Source organism: Paramacrobiotus metropolitanus, unplaced genomic scaffold (genome assembly GCF_019649055.1).
Source record: "Paramacrobiotus metropolitanus isolate TYO unplaced genomic scaffold, Prichtersi_v1.0 Parri_scaffold0000005, whole genome shotgun sequence".
Lineage (NCBI taxonomy): Eukaryota > Metazoa > Tardigrada > Eutardigrada > Parachela > Macrobiotidae > Paramacrobiotus > Paramacrobiotus metropolitanus.
Genome location: NW_026570225.1, coordinates 922,551 through 942,970, shown reverse-complemented (window position 1 = coordinate 942,970; position 20,420 = coordinate 922,551). Strand labels below are relative to the sequence as shown.

At 43.5% G+C, this 20,420-nt stretch overlaps 1 protein-coding gene across 4 annotated transcripts; it reads right to left on the bottom strand.

The window, feature by feature from the left end:
* Window positions 1-496: 496 nt before the first annotated feature.
* Window positions 497-18,396, bottom strand: LOC129581414 (RIMS-binding protein 2-like). 4 transcript variants are annotated; one of them, XM_055472459.1, is made up of 16 exons: window positions 17,857-18,396; window positions 17,423-17,509; window positions 12,084-12,137; window positions 11,386-11,475; window positions 6,826-6,948; window positions 6,493-6,597; window positions 6,375-6,425; window positions 5,830-6,154; window positions 5,692-5,764; window positions 5,050-5,516; window positions 4,601-4,978; window positions 4,037-4,531; window positions 3,077-3,663; window positions 2,044-2,832; window positions 1,489-1,809; window positions 497-1,219 (listed from the first exon to the last, which is right to left on the bottom strand). In XM_055472459.1, exons 1-16 carry the CDS (start codon window positions 17,971-17,973, stop codon window positions 839-841), a joined length of 4,443 nt encoding a protein of 1,480 aa, XP_055328434.1. In that variant the 5' UTR covers window positions 17,974-18,396; the 3' UTR covers window positions 497-838. The 4 variants fall into 4 exon arrangements, with proteins under 4 accessions (XP_055328434.1, XP_055328436.1, XP_055328435.1 ...); XM_055472461.1 differs by having other exon boundaries at window positions 5,707-5,764; XM_055472460.1 differs by having other exon boundaries at window positions 5,692-5,761.
* Between the last annotated feature and the right edge of the window lie 2,024 nt (window positions 18,397-20,420).

The window sequence follows — 20,420 nt, the reverse complement described above, 5'->3', positions numbered from 1 at the left end:
GCCGCCCATTTCCGTAGTCGGTTGAGGCTGTGTATTCAGTACAATTCTTTTCACTTCTATGGAAACTTGTGACCGTATTAAAGTAATGGTAAAGCTACCACTAAAAAAAAAAAAAAAGTTAAGTACTTGTACTGTGTACATACAAACGAATTATGTACATACAGCGCGAATAATAACCATCAGTAAAATGTAAATTAACCGTTTCTGATAAAATTTGAAGGAAGGAGGATTCGGTGTGGACCGTGGTCATCGCACGTTTCACTTAGCGATGCTTCAGGGACTTTTTGCGCACTGTCGGTTCAGAATGGCAAACTGCATGGTGCTCTGCATGAAACAAAGCTATAATAATCGTCTGATTTTTCTAAATAAATGTTCCTGTTTGAGAGTCGCTGGGTCAAACCACCCAATAACAAACAATTTTACTTACGACAATAAATTGTTTTATTTTCGAGGATTATTAAATAAACTGTAGGTTCTGCGAAATCACGAACTGCAATGCGCACCAAGACGTGGATTATTGATAAAATTACTGGAAAATTCTTTGCTCCTGATTTTCTCACAACAAGGACCACAAGGGAACAGAACACCGGGTTAATGCACCAATCAGGACATCAAATGGTAAAAAATTTGAGAATTTTGCTTATCAACACTGGAAACAACCAACTCTTAGACGGACCGATACGCCGACTGAAACACAACTTATCGCAGATAAGGTCATGCGCTGTAGCAGACATCCTTCGGACCTGAATCGATCCGCTGCGATCCACTCGATCTGCACCGTGTTTTGGGTATGTGTAAATGCACTGCAACGTCCAAATGTATCAACCAGCGTGTGTCGCTATCTGTTGGGATTGAGATGACCAGAGGACTGGCCGTGCATGTCGGGATTAGGCCGCAGACTGGAAGCGCCCGGCGGAGGCGCGCGAGACTGAGCCGTCATCGACTGGGCAGTGCGGGGTGACTGGGCCATATCATGGGGCTCCCGAATGACCGGTGGGGGCTTATTGGAGCGGGCTTGGTTCGTGGAGGAGGGTCCGGAGGGGTTGGGGGGAGGACGGGCACCAGCCATCCCGGGAGGGGGATTGGCACCGGATGCATCGCGCAGGAAGTTCGATGGCACCAAGCCGCGCTTTCCATTCAGTTCACCTTCGAAGAACCCGTCTTCGTCCATTTCACCGCTCACGTAAATTGTGTCACCTTTCTTAAAGGATAATTCCATCTACGACACATAACGAATCTGATCTAGTGAATTAACGAAGCTTTAGCAAAAATGTTTTAGCATTCTGTACAAGAAATGTTCGAAGTATACGAAACTGTTGGAAAGCATGCTCACAATTACGGCACAAATGTTGCCGTCTTCAGAATAGAAAGTCTGTTCAGCTGGGTACACAAGTAAGATCAGTAACGACACAAAGAAACTATCACCAGAATCCGGCTTTCCAGTAGAATGGAAGCAGGTAATCAACCGCAGCGAAACCGTTGCTGTACCTCATCGTCAACATTGGGGGAAGCCGATTTGCTGTCGTAGTCGTACATCGCTACCATCCTTCGTACAGGCCCTTTGGCCGTACGATCCGCCGGCTGGTTCGTGTTTTTTTGGCGGAACTGCACGGTCGCCTGTCCAGGCTGCTTCGTTTCCTTTCCAGGATTGGAGCGAGTGCGTTCTAATGTGGATGTTCCGCTGTTGCCAAGAATGCGCCGAACCGTGGCTTCGTCTGTGACTTCCGAGACAAGATTGCACGGAACCAGTCCTTGCCGTCCTTGTATGTCACCTTTGTAGAATCCATCAGAATCTTTGTCCCCGTAGATCTGCAAATATGTTCGCATTAAAAAATGTGAATGTATCAAAAATTATTAGTGTTTATTAGTAGAGCAAAAATAAGCTCCAGAAGTCGTTAGAAAAATGGTACATTGTAATCGGCATAGGTACTTCAACATTTTACGAAAACGTTTTTATGGAATTCGATGGTCACATGATTATCACTGAGCGATTGCTTTTGCAAGCTTTATATTAATTACATTCAGTCATTCAGTTACATGCACCTTTAGGAGTTGTCCTTGCTTGAACGACAGTTCCTCACTGTCGGCATCGACATTCGGTGACATGGACGCATCGTAGTCGAAATTTGCTCGGAACACTCGTACCATTCTTGCGTTGCGCTCCAGTGTTCCTCCCGTGCGTCCATCTCCTCTCCGTCTATCTAAGGGCTCATTTAATCCCGTTGACCTTTCATCGCGATATCCATCCCTCGGTAAATCCCTCCGCATGTCTTCACCTCTCCGCCTGGCCGCTTCCTCTTCATACTCGTCTTGCCTCAGAGCGCCCTGATCGTACCTGTCGCGTTTCCTATCGCGGGATTGGCTGCGTTGACGCGCTGATTGCCGGTGGAACGAACCGCCTTCTTCCATGCCCGGTGGACTGTTGTACCGGCTGCGTAGGCTGCGACGCGGCCGTTCTTCTTCCCGATCGGAGAAGGCCCGATGTCGGGAGTCCATACTCTCGAAAGAATCGTCCTTGGTGATTTCGATCTGTGGCAAGGAAGACGTGCGGATCTGCATGGCACCGTAGGGTTCACGTGGGAGACGAGGATCGCGGTCGCGGTCTCGGTCGGGTCCTCGACGGAGGAAGTAGTCGTCTTCGTACGGCGCTGGAAAGTAGTCATCGCGACGGTTTTGGCGGCGCATTCCGTCGGGGCCCAGCGGCCGGTCACGAAACCGACCGGGCGGGAAGAACGGTGGCTGGCCGGGCGGCGGTCCCATGTTCATGCCTTGGAAGGATCGAGCGAAGCCGAATTGGGGAGGAGGGAGCGGTGGTCCTCCTGGGCTTGACATCTGTAATTTTCACAGGCGTGTAGAGAACAGAATCACGACAATGTGTTTGAATGTGTCCAACCATATTACCTAGAAATACATATGTTATAATTTTACACCCGAAATTATCGTGTTGCAGGTGCCTTCAATTCATAAAGTACGAAAGGTGTAATTCATTGCTGTACAATCACAATATTTAATCATGTTATGGTACCATGCAGTTATTGTTTTAGTATTTTTTTATAGTATGAGTATGACTTTTTACCATCATGTCAGATTCCGGCAAAGGCGGTTCTCTTCGGCCACCAGGTCGATTCATCAGTGGGCTGCGCAGTCCTCCCCGGGGCGGCATATTCGGCCGGCCGAATTGTGCACCAAATGGTCCCATGCGATGCATTCGCTCCATCATCGCTTCCTCTTCCACTTCCTCCATAATATCAGATAGTTCTTCTCGTTCTGGTGCAACGGCGAAAACATCCGGCGACGGACCCTGTGGTGGAAACATGCCGGGTGAATTACCGGGAAATGGAGCCGTGCGGGAAGGAAAGTCGGAAAAGGTCACTGTTGTCTGGCGATTGGATGGCATGCGGGGCGGATGGCCGCCTGGGGAGGGGTTGAGAGAGGCCGGAATGAGCGGGAGTGCGGTGGATTGTAGTTGCGTGGTCTGAGGTTGTGAGTAAGGCTGTTCGCTTTGGGCTTGAGCAACGGCTTTTACGCGTCCCAGTAACACGTCTTCGGTGACGTTCAGGTAGGGGGAATCGCGCGATAAACTTTTTGAGGAGACCGTACGAACGGTAAAACTGCGTGGAACCGGCGGCTGCAGACGGGTGATGTCCAACAGTGCGTGATCGCCTAGGATATAAATTTACCCGTCATGCAACTCTAGTCTTTATCACAAGATGGAATGTAAGAAGGTACTAGAATACTCGAAGTATCTCAAAGCAATCGAATTGCAGTACCGTGAGTATTTAGCGATATGCACCCTGACAATGCACAGTTTTGTTTTCAAACCCATCTGCTTTTCGCCCAGTATTTTTGATCCTGTTGTTTGAACGGCTTCAGTCATTTTACAACAATAAGTAATTTATTTTTTGGTAGGTCGCCTCTGTTATGAATTGTGCAACATCATGAGCAACATTTTCGAGGAGACAGAGATTTATCAAGTACTCGTACCCTGCATTAACATCCTTACAAGATGACGAATGACCTGAATCGTGTAGTGTACCTGTGGGGCTGTCGATCTGTTTAACCTTTTGGCCGTCAGCGTAAATGGCATAACCAACAACATCACAGTTCCGCTGCGCGGTCACCGGTGTCCACGTGAGCAGCAGAGTGCCGTCCTGCGGCCCACTTTCCAATTGCAGTGTGCTCGGTGGATCGGGCACATTGTCCGGGAGCGTCTTGAATTCCACTTGAGCACAGGCTTGCAGATAACTGGAGTAGTCCAGCGTGGATTTCGGTACAATGGGCACCACTCGCACCCGGTACATGGTGGAGGCCGTCAGATCGGGAATGGTGAAGCGGTGGCTGGATGCCGGTACAATGGCGTACTCCTGCTCGTTGACGAAAATACTGTGCTGATAATTGCTATTGGCCGGAAACCAGGATACCGTGGCCGAATTGGAGGTTATGTTGGTAATGCGCAATTGTGTCGGCATTACCGGACAGTCTTTTCCGACCAGGATGGTGCATAAACTATCCATGGATTCCCTTCCGGTTGCTGTCAGAAAGCCGTTGCACGGTGAGTTATTCGAATGAAACTTAATTTTAAAAATATTTCAACACATACTGGTCTTCGACCGTACGCTAACGCGATGACAGGACGACAGGTCCACTCCCTCGATTAAGGCACGACAACGTTCATTGGCCCCCACGGTGCAGCGTAGATGCCCGTCGACATATACATTGTAGGCGTCTATGGCGCCGCTACTAGGCGGCGGCCTGTTGATCGGAATCATCGCCGGTGACCAGCCGATCATAATACTTTTGTGCATCTGCTTCTCCAGCACCAGATTAACCGGCGGCGCCACCGAGATGTCTTCCTGACCACGGTTGGACGGGTCACGTAAAACAGACGCGGGATGGTGAGCGCTCTGACTCAGGCTCGATGGGCGGGTGGTATTGTTGCCCATTACCGGGGCTGGCACGGAATCAGATGGTATTATACCTAGTAACATCGTTTGTTTTGATTAATTAGTGACTTTAAACTAATAGAAAACTTCCATCGCTCCCACTCACTTTCTTCCTCTCGAAACCTTATCCGTCCGGGCGTTGCAGAAACATGAGCATGGGCGGTAGTAAAGTTTACCCCTTGGAGATTGGCACCGGTAATAATAGGCGGTCCCATACCGGTTGTAGCGGATGCTATAGCCGGGTTATTAGGATAGCTGGCATGAAAATCTACCAGCTCTTCCGGCGGCAGGCGCTCCACATAATTGCTGGGCACGAGACCGTGCCGACCATCCAACGTCTCCGCTTCGTAATAACCATCTTCGTCCATATCACCAAAAACTATCACAAATTCACCCTTTTTCAGTTCCAGCTCCTGATCATGGATATCGTTGGGGGAGTGCTTAGCCGGAATATATGCGAATCGCGTCACAAAGACGGACAGTCTCCCGGATAGGTCACCGGCGGAAGGCACCGTGTCCACGGCGCGGTCAACCGTCGCGGATAGCGGATGATGGATTAAATTGCGCGCCGATCTGCAATGAGAGGGGAAGTGTTCATGTTCACGCTGTAGTAGGCAGGTGTGTACAGAACGCGCACGTGGGCGGTGTCATCATTAGCTCGATTATTGACCTGCACTTGTTACGATAATGACACAGGCGTGGACGCTGCATGCGATATGGATTAATGGTTGTTAAAGGGGATGCTTGCCTTTTCGCTACATACTTTGATGAGCTCGAGTAGTCCTTCCGGGAGGAGACGGATTCGTCCAGACTGGATCCTACTAAAAGCATTCGGTCAAGGACGGTTTCCGTGTATATATGCGGTGTCAGCACTCCGTTAACGTACCAAGTCCGGAATCGCTCTTCTGGTGTCCGAAACGCGGTTTGCAGTTGACCACCGCCTGCCGCTGGGTGGTAGATGGCGTCTCGCCGTTGACCATTCGCGAGCCGGTGGCGACGGTGGCAGTGCCGGTGTTGGTGCCGATACTGCTCAGGGCCGAGTCGGGTGTGGACGTGCCCGATTCGGGAGAGGTCTGCACTTCCGCTGTTGTCACACTGGCTAACGAGCGCGAACGCGACGCCTGCCGTTGCACGGATTCCATCTCCACGCTCAGCTCTTCGTAGCGGACCTTTTGCAGCTCGCATTTCTTTTCCACTTCTCGTAACTTAGACTAAGTGCATAAAATATTGGTCCATTATAATTCAACATATTTCAACAAAAATGCCCGATTTAGTTTCACATATCAGAGCATTATTTAAAGCCCATAGAATAGAGCCAAAACACATTCTTAAATCAGCAAGATGCTAACGGAAGGCCCAGATTGCTGCTCTATATTATGTCTGATTTGAATTATTTTGGGTTCTGATATATATCGGCACAAGTAGACAAACCTCGAGCGCTTCGATTACTTCTTGATGTTTGCGTCGTCCGGCTACTTCATTCTACAAAGAAAGGATAGCGCGCTGTTTACAGTCCTGAAGCAACGCAAACGAAGACGTGTTGCCTAACCTTGTGGAGTTGTTTGATCTCATCCTGCTTTTCGCGAAGCTGGTTTTGTGCTTCCTGGTGCTCTAATTCCAGGTCTTTCCGCCTTTCAGCGGCTTCTCGAAGAGACTGCAACGGCGCAGAACAACGTAAAGAATCTGTCTATGTACGTGGACGTGCAGCAAGCAAGCAAGCGAAGACTTTTCCTGTATACACCGTCAATTCAAGAACCAAGGTGAGACCAGCTGTACGAGTATGTTATGATCGATATTATAAGCAGCATAAATTATTACAATCGAAGTGCGACGAGCTTCAACTTGACGACGATATGCAAAGCGAGTGTGTGCAAACACTGACCTTCACTAAGGAATCCAGGTTGCCGGATTTAGCATAATATTCATCACGTGCACTTTGGACAATCTGACATTCTATCTTTAAACTGCAAACTGACTCCTTGATGCCCTTTAATTCCTTGGAAGCCTACAAAATATAAACAGTACTGTAGTACAATGCTGCAATATTTGCGGACACTGTAAATTGATGAAAATTATTTCCACAAATTACTGCTCATAGCGGCATACTGCAGCTGCGAGCTCTTGCTCTTTATACGAATTTTAATTGTAGTTGCGCACACACGTCACAGACGCTTGCAGCATGCTATCGCAGTCAGTTTCAAGATTATCCCGTCATTGTTTAGATTTCTCTCCAGTCACAATTATTGTCATGTCAAACGTAGCGGGAGTAGGCCACAGTTGACAGGAACATTACCAATGTTGTCAGTTTGGCGGGCCCAGGCGGGGATACTCTCAACTTCCGGGGCAGAACAAATTGAGAAACCGGATATACACATATATATAGCCCTACTTGGCATTAAAGTACCGCATGTGTGTATTTCGGCGCTCGATTTGGCCTCATACGTGTCCGTACGTGAGGAGGTGGCTTTGGCGTCACAAATTGTGTCAACGACTTCCCCCTTTTATTTTCTTTAGCTATAATTAGGTTGCCTCGGAGTGTTGTTTTTATCGAATGAGAAAAGTTGAAAACACCCGTAGCAGGTAACCGGAATCCACAAGTCTGAGATTTACGATATTTTCCCGGAAAAATGGCAACGGGAAAATTAAGTACTACGGTATCACCAGAAACTTAGAGACTCGGTTAATTTTCTACTCTACGGTAATACGGTATCTGTAGACTACAGACTACACAATTCAGAAATATACATAACCACGTTTACACCACAACCGCAAATAATTCTGTAACCGCCGCGAATTGACGAACCTAAGGAAATCAAATACATGCGGAGGAGTTGAAAATGCAGAAAAATTTCAGAATATTCCACGTATGTATACAGCACGAACAGATTTTTAATCAACTTCAGCAAATTTAGCGCATAAGGAAAAATGGTTTTGCCATCTACTACAGTACTTGTACGTCTGAGATTCATATGGTTAGACACGTTGCGAAATCAGAGACGTCCTGCTGGAGTTGTCTCGCTAATGTCACATCGTCGTCACAATGCTCCGGCAATTTACCATCCCTGACTTTATCTGTTTAAGTGATACTTTGGATCAATGTGAATTATATGTCTCCACCAGCAAAATTATCTGAACTCAGACCTCTAACAGCGAATTCATTCAACGGTGGATTGGATAGGATGGGCGTAACAAATCAGGCTTTTTATTAAGCAAAAGCACGCTAAAGATTGCAGTGCGCCAAAAGATGGTGCCGCATCTTGGCGGCGCACATTTGGAGGTTGCAGAAACTACGAGTAGGGGAGTCGAACAGCATACTCTAATAAAATGCAAAAGAATTTTTCCATTCCTCAAGCAAAATCGAGTATGCCTTCACGACACGAATTTTAGTAATTGGTCGTAGTGAAAAAATATTATTATCAAGATAATGTCCATTCCGTCAAAATTTAATGCGACAGGATACTCTCGCATCGATAAGGACATAATTAACTGAGAAGAATTGTGGAATGTCCATTAGGCTTTTCCTTGTCAATTACATTTAAAAGTTACTGACTGCTTTGCTACTTTTCATTGTGCATTAATTGGCCATGCAATCCGGTTAGCAATGAATTCCCGTGGGCATCCCTTTAAGCCACCAATAATTTCCATCACTTTTTCCCCAACGTACCACCCCCATCCAGCGCTTGCATCATCAAGGGATACAGGCACATGCAATGTCAAATGCATAATGACCATTTTGTACCGTGCGTATATCGGCAGATGTACTTTACTGTGTACTGTATCGTGCTGTTTTATTAGTTATCTATTGCAGTAACCAATACTACTATATACACAACACAGACAGCAATAAATGAGTAAGAATAAACTCAGTTGAATAACTCGTAAAGCATTGGCTATATAACAACAACAAAATATTTTGTGGGCCCTGAGCGCACGGAAATCACGATGACATTTGTGACCCAGTATTCTGAAAGTCTAAAGCCGATTATGGCAAGGACGACTAGCGAATTCCCGATTTCCCCAGTCGGATCTATCCTGAATGTGGATTCAGCTGGCTGCGATACATACTGAGTACATTGAATGTGACATAATAAAAGCATGCTAGTGTGACAATTTAATGAACTGTTAACAGTTCCCAGAGCTGCTATTATGTCCAGCACTATGCGCATGAGCAAAATGCTTAAATTCATATGTGCCGCGTAAACCATACACGAATGCTGAACGATATATGTACAATATGATCTCTTCCTCCCATATGCATACATCCTAACTTCTAAGGAATAGTTTTATCGCTTTGCATAACAAAAAACGACAACCAATACGGTGTTGAAGTATTGCGTTGTTATGTTTTGGCCAGGAATTTGATAAACGTTCGCCGTAAATATCGCCAACTGATTTTTGCATGCTCAATATCGGAATACGAAAGCATTAAGGTTGGTGATCATGGTAAAAATTATCTCAATAGCGAGTTCGTTTATCACTCCAAGTACCGAATTCAGAAATAAGGAAGGAGAGCGCAGCAACACTGTTGTGATAAAAAGTTTTTTGCGTTTAAAAGCAAATTTTGAATCAGTAGCAATCAGGAGTCAGAATTAAAATCGGTAATAATCAGTCATACGCTTACAATTTAAATTAATTCAAATACATCCGGTTGCGAAAGTATCCACCGCGCTACTTTAATAATTATTATAATATAATATTATTATGTACATAGATGCAGCTAACCGGTAAGATGCTCGTATGATCTCTACACAATGTCATGGCGCCAGATGTACGTACAGAACCATGACGTCATGTATAAGCAAATCGTATCGTTTTATTATTTTTACTGGGACTGTCCTAGCCAATCCGGTGCCGTTGTTGAAAAATTAATCAATAACTCCTTTTCTCAGCTGAATTGTCAGGGAAAGAAGGAGAAAAAACGTCCAGACAAAGACCGTCTCTTCAGAGTCTATTGACAATTTCATGATCATTCACTGTCCGGATCCGATTCTCGACTTGACAGTGAGCAAAAGAAAGCAACGCAATACTTACTTACGCATAAGGCTCAATGATTCATCTTTGGGATGCTGTCCCTGTTTCTTGGACTCCCTTGGCGTCGGTATATATCGTACGCGCACACTCGCACATACTGTACATATCCATATGCCGGGTGTAACACCGATAACTCTCCGGCCCGGCCTAACGAATTTCGGCACGGAATGCCTAAATGCGTTTGCGACGAACCTTTACAATCGGCAAACGGCATGTTCTTCTGCTTGCTCTAGCTTTTGGATGCAACAACAATAGCATCAGCGTTGTCGTCTTGTGCTAGTACGATCACACAAAGGACCAGTATAATGTGCGACATTTTTTCTCCTGTGTGTGTGGTACTAGTAGGTAGCTAGGCGTCGTTAGTGTAATTGCATGGCAGAAAAGAAACAGGATGTGCGAAAAAAAAAACTTTGGACCTTTTGCCAGTACCGGGATTTGCTATGCATCGCGCTCCAGCAGCATAAAACCGCAGCAGACCGACAAAAAACATTTTAATTTTCTTTTTGGACGATACAAAAGACAGTATACAAATGGCGCCAGCCGCCAGGATAATGATAAAACACGCGTATGAGAGCGAGCACTCAGTTAAAAGTGCAGGATACAGCACGGATGCACAAAACACACGTCCCATCTCATATTCTAAGTCAACACATAAAGTCAACATGGAGGCTGATTCTCTGTTTAAGGCAACCTACACCGTTATTTCGAGGGAGCGCACGAGCGAATTTGACATCATTTTCATGATGGGGGCTGTTATACCCGCAGCTGAAGATAATAATTACATAACACCGCCTGATATGTGGTACACGCTTATTAAATGTGGATGTACAACGGAACCGGCAAATTGCCATTGACACGGCGCACTTTTCTGTCAACGCTTGGATGCCTTGTAATTTGCATCCATAACAGGAAGGGATGCAGGCTATGGTTAGTACAATGTACAACAAAATGGAAGGAATATTTCGTCTTAACTTATCCATGTTGTTAACTGACTAATAAAGATAGATTTCATTGTGACAGACTTGTTACACAGATAAAGATGAAAATAGATTTGTTACATAAAAGTTATACTTTTTGCGGTTTACCATTTAATCAGACACTGAATTGAGTACACCGTTAAAAGTAGGTGATATATACAGATATACCAAGTGATAAAAAAACCTTTTGAGATTGAGCGAATGACAGCCCAGCTTCCGAAAATGCGGACCCCTTATAACGCAGGTACAGGAAGAGTACATGCAGTGCGTACTTTATGGGTGAATTAGTCATCACGTATCGTTATGGAAGCCTAGCGGAAAACGGCAGTGCATCCCGAGCATGAAATCAGTCCAGGACTAATGCAGTGCATGCTTTAACCGCACTACATCGACGTATCTATAATATTATGTACTGCGTCAGTGTTATTGCTTACTTCTCGGAATTCGCGCAGATATTCCCGTAGTTCGTCGGCTTCCTTTTCCAATTCCCTTTTCTCGTTGAAAAGTCTGAAGTACTCGGATTTCTGTCAATAAAAGACGAGGCTAGTGTACAAGTGTTGTGTTTCTTTAATTCCACTGCCTCCATAGCTTTGGATTTCTTCAGTTTTAACATTTCTGGTTTAATTACAGTTGTAATTACAACAGTCTAGTTTTTTCGTCGCAAAGGCACAAGCGCCCTTATAAAATCATAAGTTACACCGTATACTTAATTTATTAATTTTATTAATCAGCAAATCATTATTGCATTAGTTGAACTTGGATACTTAACTGCAGCCTTCCTGCAGAGTTGAAATATAATTTCGAAGAAGCCGAGAAGACGCTTAACAGTAACATACACGAAAACTGGAAAATTTTAATCAATTTCCTATAAACGCACATTGTATGATATATGACAAATAAGGTACTCAAGTTATACACTTTCATAGCATGAAGTTCCTTCGATTACCCGTAGTCAGCCATATGGCTTTAATAAGTTTTTTTCAATTTTGAACATATCTTTACTGGGACGCTACGCGGCTATTAACTTTTCATACAAAATTACTGCAGAATACCTAGAATAGGTTATAGTTAATTAAGAGCAGATGCTGCTTGTATTTATTGAAAAAACGCCTTGCGTAATCAATTAATTTACCCAATAAATATTCTCGTTGTGCCAAATTTGCGACTGCTCCGGATGTTTTGAAATCTGCAAAACGCGAAAGGTGGATGAGTGGTCGACGGTACATACCTACTTGTGCACGTAACTGCTAAGAATACAATACACGATGTTTTCCACAAAACCTAATCCACTGCAAACGGCTTCAGCTACAGTACACGTTCAACTACTATAATTATGATTTTACAAGTATATCTTGTACCTTGTGCATAAAATTAATTTTTGATATGCACATTAAATAACTTCCTAATACGGATGCCGAACAAATTACCTTTACGTGAGCCCAATTCTTTCCGTAAAATGTTGTCAAGCAAGCACATGCAAATCAGTTAAGTGACTGACATCTGCCTGTCTGTCAGCCAATATTAAGGCCAAATTACTTTTCTTTTTAAAAGGTGCTAGAAAACGCATTTTTTAATACATTGCACATTCATTGTGCAGCAGCAATAAAGGAGAAGTCAAAGGGAAGTACTTAAGGAGCCATCAGTTGGCTCCCGGCGTTTTTCTTCCAAGACACTGCAGTAATTAGACTGAGAGGGACAGCGTACTGTGTGCTTATCCAACCGAATTTGCGCAGCAATTTGCCATACCGCCTTTCAAATTTGCCCTCTTCTTTTTAATCTACTTAAAGGCGCCACATGAAACGTTTTCTTAAATGGAAGTATCATGCACCGCAGTTAAAAAAGTTGTCTAACAATTAATCACGTCAAATATGCGGCTTGTTTTGTTTAGGGCCCCCTCAAAAGATGCGCAAGCTGTGCACAACTGCACATGTTTCGTTACACTATCGCGTTAAGCTTTCGCGAGAGCTTACATCACTATTTAGTAGCAAAAATAGATAAAACATTTTATTAACATCGAAGTTAACACAATAAGCAAACAATCTGCCGTGTCACCATTAGTTTCTAATCTGATCTTGATAATTATTTTGAAGTCCAGTTAGGCTGGGAGAAACGTATTAATGCACGTTCACACGTGCGGAGAAAAGGTGTTCTCAATGCCGAATTTTCAGTTAGCTTCACGTGGTCAGATATGTACGCACATCTACTTATTTAAGTTCTGTGTGTGAAGGGCACACGGCACACCGGTACATTAAAGCTGAATGTTGGGAAAAACCACATCTTACACATGCTGTTGATCCAACGGAGAATTATTATTCTAAATACGCCAATATGCAATCTATTCAGAAAAAGTGCCTCATGCAAACGCGGATATTCAATAATTTGTTAAGTGTTTGTTCTTTTTTCATAATAACTACAACTGATGGAGACGGACGCTAGTAAGCAACAGTATAACGCTTGACGCTATTTTATTGCAGCAGCAAAACTGCATATGCAGTATTGATCCGGAACCACTTCGCATAACGATCTGTTGATGATTAATCGATGCAACAAAATAATTAGGGCAGTTCCCGAAAAAACAAATTTCCGTGATTGAACTAATACGTCGTACTCGGACTGACTTTCCCTATAAGGATATCACGCACATGCCTAACTTAATTATTACATTCCCACCATTAAGAAGTAAGAACTGACGTCGATAGTGCCCGGGTAGACGGTAATGTCGGTAACCGATTTTGACAAAAATGTTCACACCTGTCCACCTGTTCCCTAAACAATTCCACTACACTTTGCAATCTGAAGACGTACAAAGTACGTGCGCTATTTCAGCGTTTGATATGAAGGAAGTGAAATGTTCTGGACAATAGCGAACCGAAATATCATTGCCATACAGGAAAAATGGAAGCAGTACGTCTACTGTAACCTGAAGAAGCTATTTACTTCTATAAAATTAAATGGAAAGGCCATCTCGTGCTGTACTTACACAATCCGTAATCTGCAAGTGAGAGAGGGATCCCGTTAGCAAAGATAATAACTAATCAACCCGGCACAGCACCGTGAGTAAGATAATTAATCCGTTTGACGCGTGTACATGTATAATCCGCTGATCAGGGAAGACAGGTTACTTATTAACTATTTTTAATGCATATTTCATCCTCTGACAATCTGAAGGATGAAATCCGCACCAAGGTAGAGGAAAGCACGGATCTGCTGGGTCAATTATTCCGGTAGGAAGATATATTCTGCATTAAGGAACACTTCACCGTAGCCTATAGGCTCTGCATGCACACAGCACAAGAGTCGTTGCATGTAATCCGACAGCTAGGAGCTGCAGCGTTACGCCATCGCTGAACATTTATCCATTTAGTATGCTCACAAAAAACACACTACGTATACGGAATCAGAAGAGCCAATACGCCGGGATCAAACAAACAGGCACAACATCCATGGGTGAATTTATCACCTTGATAACGACGGCTAATCACAATTTTCCCGTTCACTCTCTCTCTTCCCCTTTCTGTCTCACAAAATCCGGCCACACGTTGCAGCCGTATAAGCGCGTTTTTGTGCACGGCGGCTGACAGTGTGAAGGTGTTAAGCAGCGACCGATTGGCCTCTCCAGCGTATATATCTGCGTAATAGGGAAATGGATGTCTTTTGTTGCCAGCACCCCGTTTGGCAGTGTTGCGATTTTAATATCCACGGCAAATCATCAAATTAACAGCTCTCGCACCCATCATGGCAAATATGCTCCCGTCTGCAGTGGACTGCCGAACCACATGCATCACTCACACATATAGGCACACATTTACACGTTCAGACGCAAAATACAACACAGACCGAGAGGAAACCAACGGGATGCAGGCAGGTACTAAAGTGAGCAGAGGAAAATCTGGCTATACCGCTGTGTGTGCTGCAACTTCCCAACTAATCCCAACCGTTAAACGGGCACAATCCAGCATGCCGCGATATAAAGCGCCTCACAGAACATCCTTTAGCGATGATTTCCGGTTAGCAGGGCTTTGTTAAAACGAAAGAAGAAAACTGCGAGGTAGAGAGATGATGACGAGATGTCGACAGAATAGGCGGCTACTTTGGCCAGGAAGAAAAAACAACATAGGAACCAGGTAGACCAGCGTTTTCCACCTAACTCAACGCCAGATAGGTTAATGCCGTCTGCTCACAGCATAACAGTATGTGTGGCGGTAGGGATTTTGCACGTACCAACCCACGATGAACCCTATCAACGTTGGATCAACTGCGGCGCCGTACACAGGCACACGCATCGCATCGCCATCACCGCTCTCCCGTTTTCATAAATCCCTGCCCACCACACACACACACACACTCTAGGCGCACTAGTCCGCATATGTGTAAAGAAGCCTCTTCTATTCTCCCCTGAAATCTGATTTTTTGTTGTGCGATAATTTGACATTTATAAATGTGATTTGTTTAGAATTTTTCATTGGGGATGATAAGCAGAATACTCACATTTGTATCGATTTTACTGGACCATGCGGAGCGGCCGTGACGGGCAGTTCCCTGTAATCGGCCTGTGCGGGATTACTGTGGATGCACCGTAAGCTAGGCCAGCGATACAAGACAGGATTCTCATCGTTTCCGGATTGCAGCGTCTGGTTCGTAGCAGCTGGATTTTGCTGGCTAACAGTTCCCACTGTTGTGCGCGGCGACTGGAGGACTCGTGGATCGATATTGTTCCTTGGGTGGCACAATGCACTAGTAGTGCAGCCAGTCACTAGTCAGTCAGTGTGGTGGCCAATCCGGGCGACTGAACAGTAGAAGTACACACCAAACACAACACTCTGCCATATTCCCCAATACACCTCGTTTAATCGATATAATATTAAACCCGGCGTCGCAGCGTTAAGTAATGGCACTGTAAAAACCCGCTCCTGCATAACCCGTACGCGACCGAGCCGGGCGCCAGCCGATCCCGTAGCAGACGTATCACGTACACTGGTTTTTTGTTCCGTAATTTTCTACACATGCCATGCTGCTTTTCTTGGCTAGTGCGCGTGTGTGCGCTTCTTCCATCGCATTTGCAGGATGACGTACATGCACAACAAATGAATCGATGCCGAATATCTGGTCCCTCTCTCTCTGTCGTTTCCTTTGTTGCGTACGGGATTAAGCGCGCAGCCCAGAACCGATCGGATAGTTTTCATGTAAGTTTTAATGAATGAAAATATACGCCATTCCCGTTCCCGCCCACCTTATCTCCCTTGCATGCCGTTCTATTACATTTACATTGGCCCGCATGAACAGCGCCGCGCGTTTCGCTTGGGCACATGGCAGTGTTTGAGATCAGTTGTCCTGTCACTGAGTTATGTGTGTGTTGGCCTGGCAAACTAAATGATGGGCTTAATTCCCGCGATCGGCTCCCGTAATATAGATGTATATAATTATAATGTCGGGCAACAGCGGCATCAGGGACATAGCCCGAACCGGAAGCAACACTTTAAGCAAGCCAGCACACCATCCTAGAGGTGTGGGTCTCGATAGGCCTCCACAAACACTCTAATTTTGTTATCGCCGCGGCCAGCCACGGAAACATGCGTTGAACAAATGAGCAACGCTCTGGGTGTGGCATGTAATTTACACACAAATAAACTGCAAATCATTTCATGGCCAAACCACAGAAATTGGTGACGTGAATGGATGGGCGATAGAATTTTATATTTAAAGTAAATAAAATTATACCGTATTGTTTAACACTTAGCTATCTATATGCCCCGAATAATCAAAATGTAATTTTTCTGGATGTGTCTGTCTAGATCAGTCTGCACTCTGCATGTGTCACTGATTTGTTGCGTTCTTTGTTGCTTTAACGGGTACGTACCGTAGAAAATAGTCGTACAATACGTAAGCACCTAATTTATATTATTGTATAATACCTATACGAGTTCTCGCGCAGTCCTGCACGTACAGTTATGGTCACGGTGACCCCTTGCAGTATACTGCAAGGGGTCACCGTGACCAAATTAAACAGCCACCGGCAACGCCAGCGCCTAATTATGCTAATGCACTGTACCGATTATTTTTCAAATTTGTATTTCAAACAAATTACTGTCAGGAGATTACAAACTTCTGTCTAAATTTTGTTTATTCAGATTTGGATGTACGAAATACAGTAGTCTTTGTTGGAACTGGTTGCATATTAATATAGTACGGTGCAAAATGCACTCAGAATATTTTTGTGGCGTCGATTGTCAAGTAAGCGATACGGTTCCCCATCGAAGTACTGAATATAGTTACGAAAACCAATACTTTTTCCCTCCTTTGGCTTGCGATTAACTTACTATAAATCCTCGAAAGTCTGGCTACGGTAAAAAATGTCAAGCATATCATTTAAACCATGGTATCGGACTACCGGAAAACACCGGCATTCTCACTTAAATTTTTTTTAATTTTTAAACTTTTGTAGTACCAGTTTTGCACAGGCTGTAAAGTTACCTCTGAAAGGACAGAAAAGCAAAGCTTCATGGTGGACGCTCCACAGTCCTCAGCACAGGCACTTGTAAGCGAACATACGGTCCCACTCTAGGTCAACATACTTAGCGTTTTTGGAGTTATGTATAATGATGAAGTGTTAATTAAACTGCGCAAATATAATAGTGTGATTAGCTACACAACCTGGTAAGTATATTTCACTGAAATTATAAACTGCTAGCTAGCAATGTCGTTGAATACTTCGTGTGAAAGTTTCTGTGAGCACAAAAATTTATTTCGGTGATCAATCAATACTATTTACACCAGATATAAAACTAAGTGTCACCGATATAAAACTAAACTAAACTAAATGTTGAAAAGTCACCAGCAATGGGTAAGACATTGTGCAATATAATTATGTACAATACATACTTCTCATATTACAGGTTTTCGCGTACCCGTGCACTGTTTTCCCGACTGGTCACTTGTTGCTTAAAAGCGTTGTCGACTCTCGATTTCCCATCCAACATATCGTTTCCGAGCGGTTTCAAATCGCTCATTATTAACTTCAGCATGCTGCCACCGCGTTATATTATCATAATAATAATGTTATTGCTTTTAAACGCTTAATTATGATTCTTTAACTAATATGAACTGAAACAACCATCAAGCCGGTACCTAGGTCATCTGTGTCTACAGCCAACCAACATGTACAATTTTGGGTTCCTACAAAATGCTACAAAATACAAATACAATGAAATACTCATATTGCATTTGAAAATGTGATCGAGCACCTAATTTGCACTGTTGCAAAAGCATATCAAGTGGCCACCACCAAATTTCACGATAAACAATGTTGCTCTTTGCACAAACATGCATTAGATAAAGGAAATCCAACCAAAGTATGATTAATAATTATATACAGCTAAAATACAGGTATCACAAAATGCGGTTACGGAAGTTTGACGCGGAGTGGCGCGGAATCAAACCATGACATCCAGATTAATTAAAGCACCATTTCCAAATGGCTTCGATAACCGTCGGTATCAGGTAAGGTGGTCAACTGAAATCAAGAAAAAGAATACTTAGAGTTGACCATAATTCATCCAAATTTCAACCAGTGTTAATTAATTGCAACATATTGTTCTGCAAAGGCGACAAACATATAGATAAGGAGATATTACCATTTAAAATAGTTATTACTATTCAACATACAGACAAAATAAAACATTAAAATATGACGTTAACTAATATTGTATTTAGGTCGAATTTATGCATAGCCATATATGTAGGAGGTCGCGTAATAGCCATAATGATCCCCCTGAAGCATCAAATTTTTGAAGCTGGTGTAAAAGATTATTAGCAACGCATACAAAATGACACTAGGGGAACATTTGATACTTGCAAAATGAAATGTCTCCATACAGCCCTCACAATGAATTAACAAACCATTCCTCTGACGTCGCACAAAAAAACGATTTTTGACGATTATCGCTCGTGGTGTAATAGTAATCGGATAAGATGACTTTTTTTACATCAAATGCAGTCATTTTACAAATCAAATTCACAGAGCCGGCTTCCATGTACACAGAAACAACTATATTTTGAATGCACAGCTGTATATGATTCCATCTTTGGTAACAAAATAAACAATTATCAACGGTAAAATGTGAACGGCCGTAATGGCCACTTTACTATAAGTGCCACGTTATACGGGCAATTTCGTGTTGTTATAAAGGGCACGCGTAATATAAATAAGTGTATGTTGGAAAAAAGCACATGTATGGATCGTTTGTACAGAAACGAGATTCTTCGCTTTCGTGTCAATCGTAGAATGTCTGAAAGACGCTTTTCGTTGTATGCTCTCGGAAACGATATTATCATGGCACAAATAGTGGCAGGAAGATTGAAGCATGGCCGTCAGATGCGATTCTACGTATATAGTTGCTGATCCCTGCAACGCATATTAGCTACAGATCATGCAGGAGGCTGTGTAACAGCTCTCTGGGCTTCTTTTAATTTTTCTACTGAATGAATTTGCATAATTAGTAAAGTCAATAATCCCAAATTGAAGCTTGGTTTGTGTGATCCATCGGCTTTTGACTTTTCCACCTTACGCGCCGCTACTATCCAAGATTAGCCATTAATGTTGCATAACTGCACTTTGTACATGTTAGGCACATACCGTACACTGTTTCAGCGGTTCATGCAGTGAAAAACTTCTTTTTTGTTTTGAAACACAATTTAGCTAAAGTGTACGTATATATATATATCAGGTCCGCGCACTTGGAGTACAGAATGAATGAACATTCCTTGTTCAACCATTCGTAATCTGTACTCCCAAAAAGCGGTCCTGGCCTTGTTCAATCTCCATGTTGTATCACCTAACACGATTTGAGATAATAATACTAAAATATTAGTATTGCAGTTTAGCAGTAGTATATTTCCTTTTTCTCCTAAAGGTTACTGGAATAGAGAGATGTCAATATATACAGAGTAAATATCAGCAGGTAATTTGGGCGTCTACGCACTATCCTTCTAGTTATTCTACGATAAAATTCTGCTTAATAAATGCATGCCAATAAGCAACTTAACTCGCTGGAGTCATTTATTCAGCATTGAATGCTGGAGAAAACCACTGCACAAACTGAAAACACGTGTTTATGACGTAAACTGAATTTATTCAAACGCAAAATGGTTATAGAGAAAGCGAGTGCGTGTACCTTTCGTTGCACTTGACGATTTGCCTTGAGATCGTTGTATTCTGCTGCCGGTCGTGATCTTTGGCGTAACCACAAACTCTTCTCAGACAAGTCCAGTATGTTAACGTTGCTGCTGTTAACGGGTCTAGAATCGATGACGTTCTCATTAGTGCTGGCTGCTGGGAAAGAAGTGGCAAAGTTGTTGCTATTTAGCTGGCCAGATTCCTGCAATTGCTTGACCTTTTTATACATAAATGAATAAACTGAGCGCAACTTTGGGGATATTTTTTCCAAAATCTGACGAATTCCACGTTAGAACT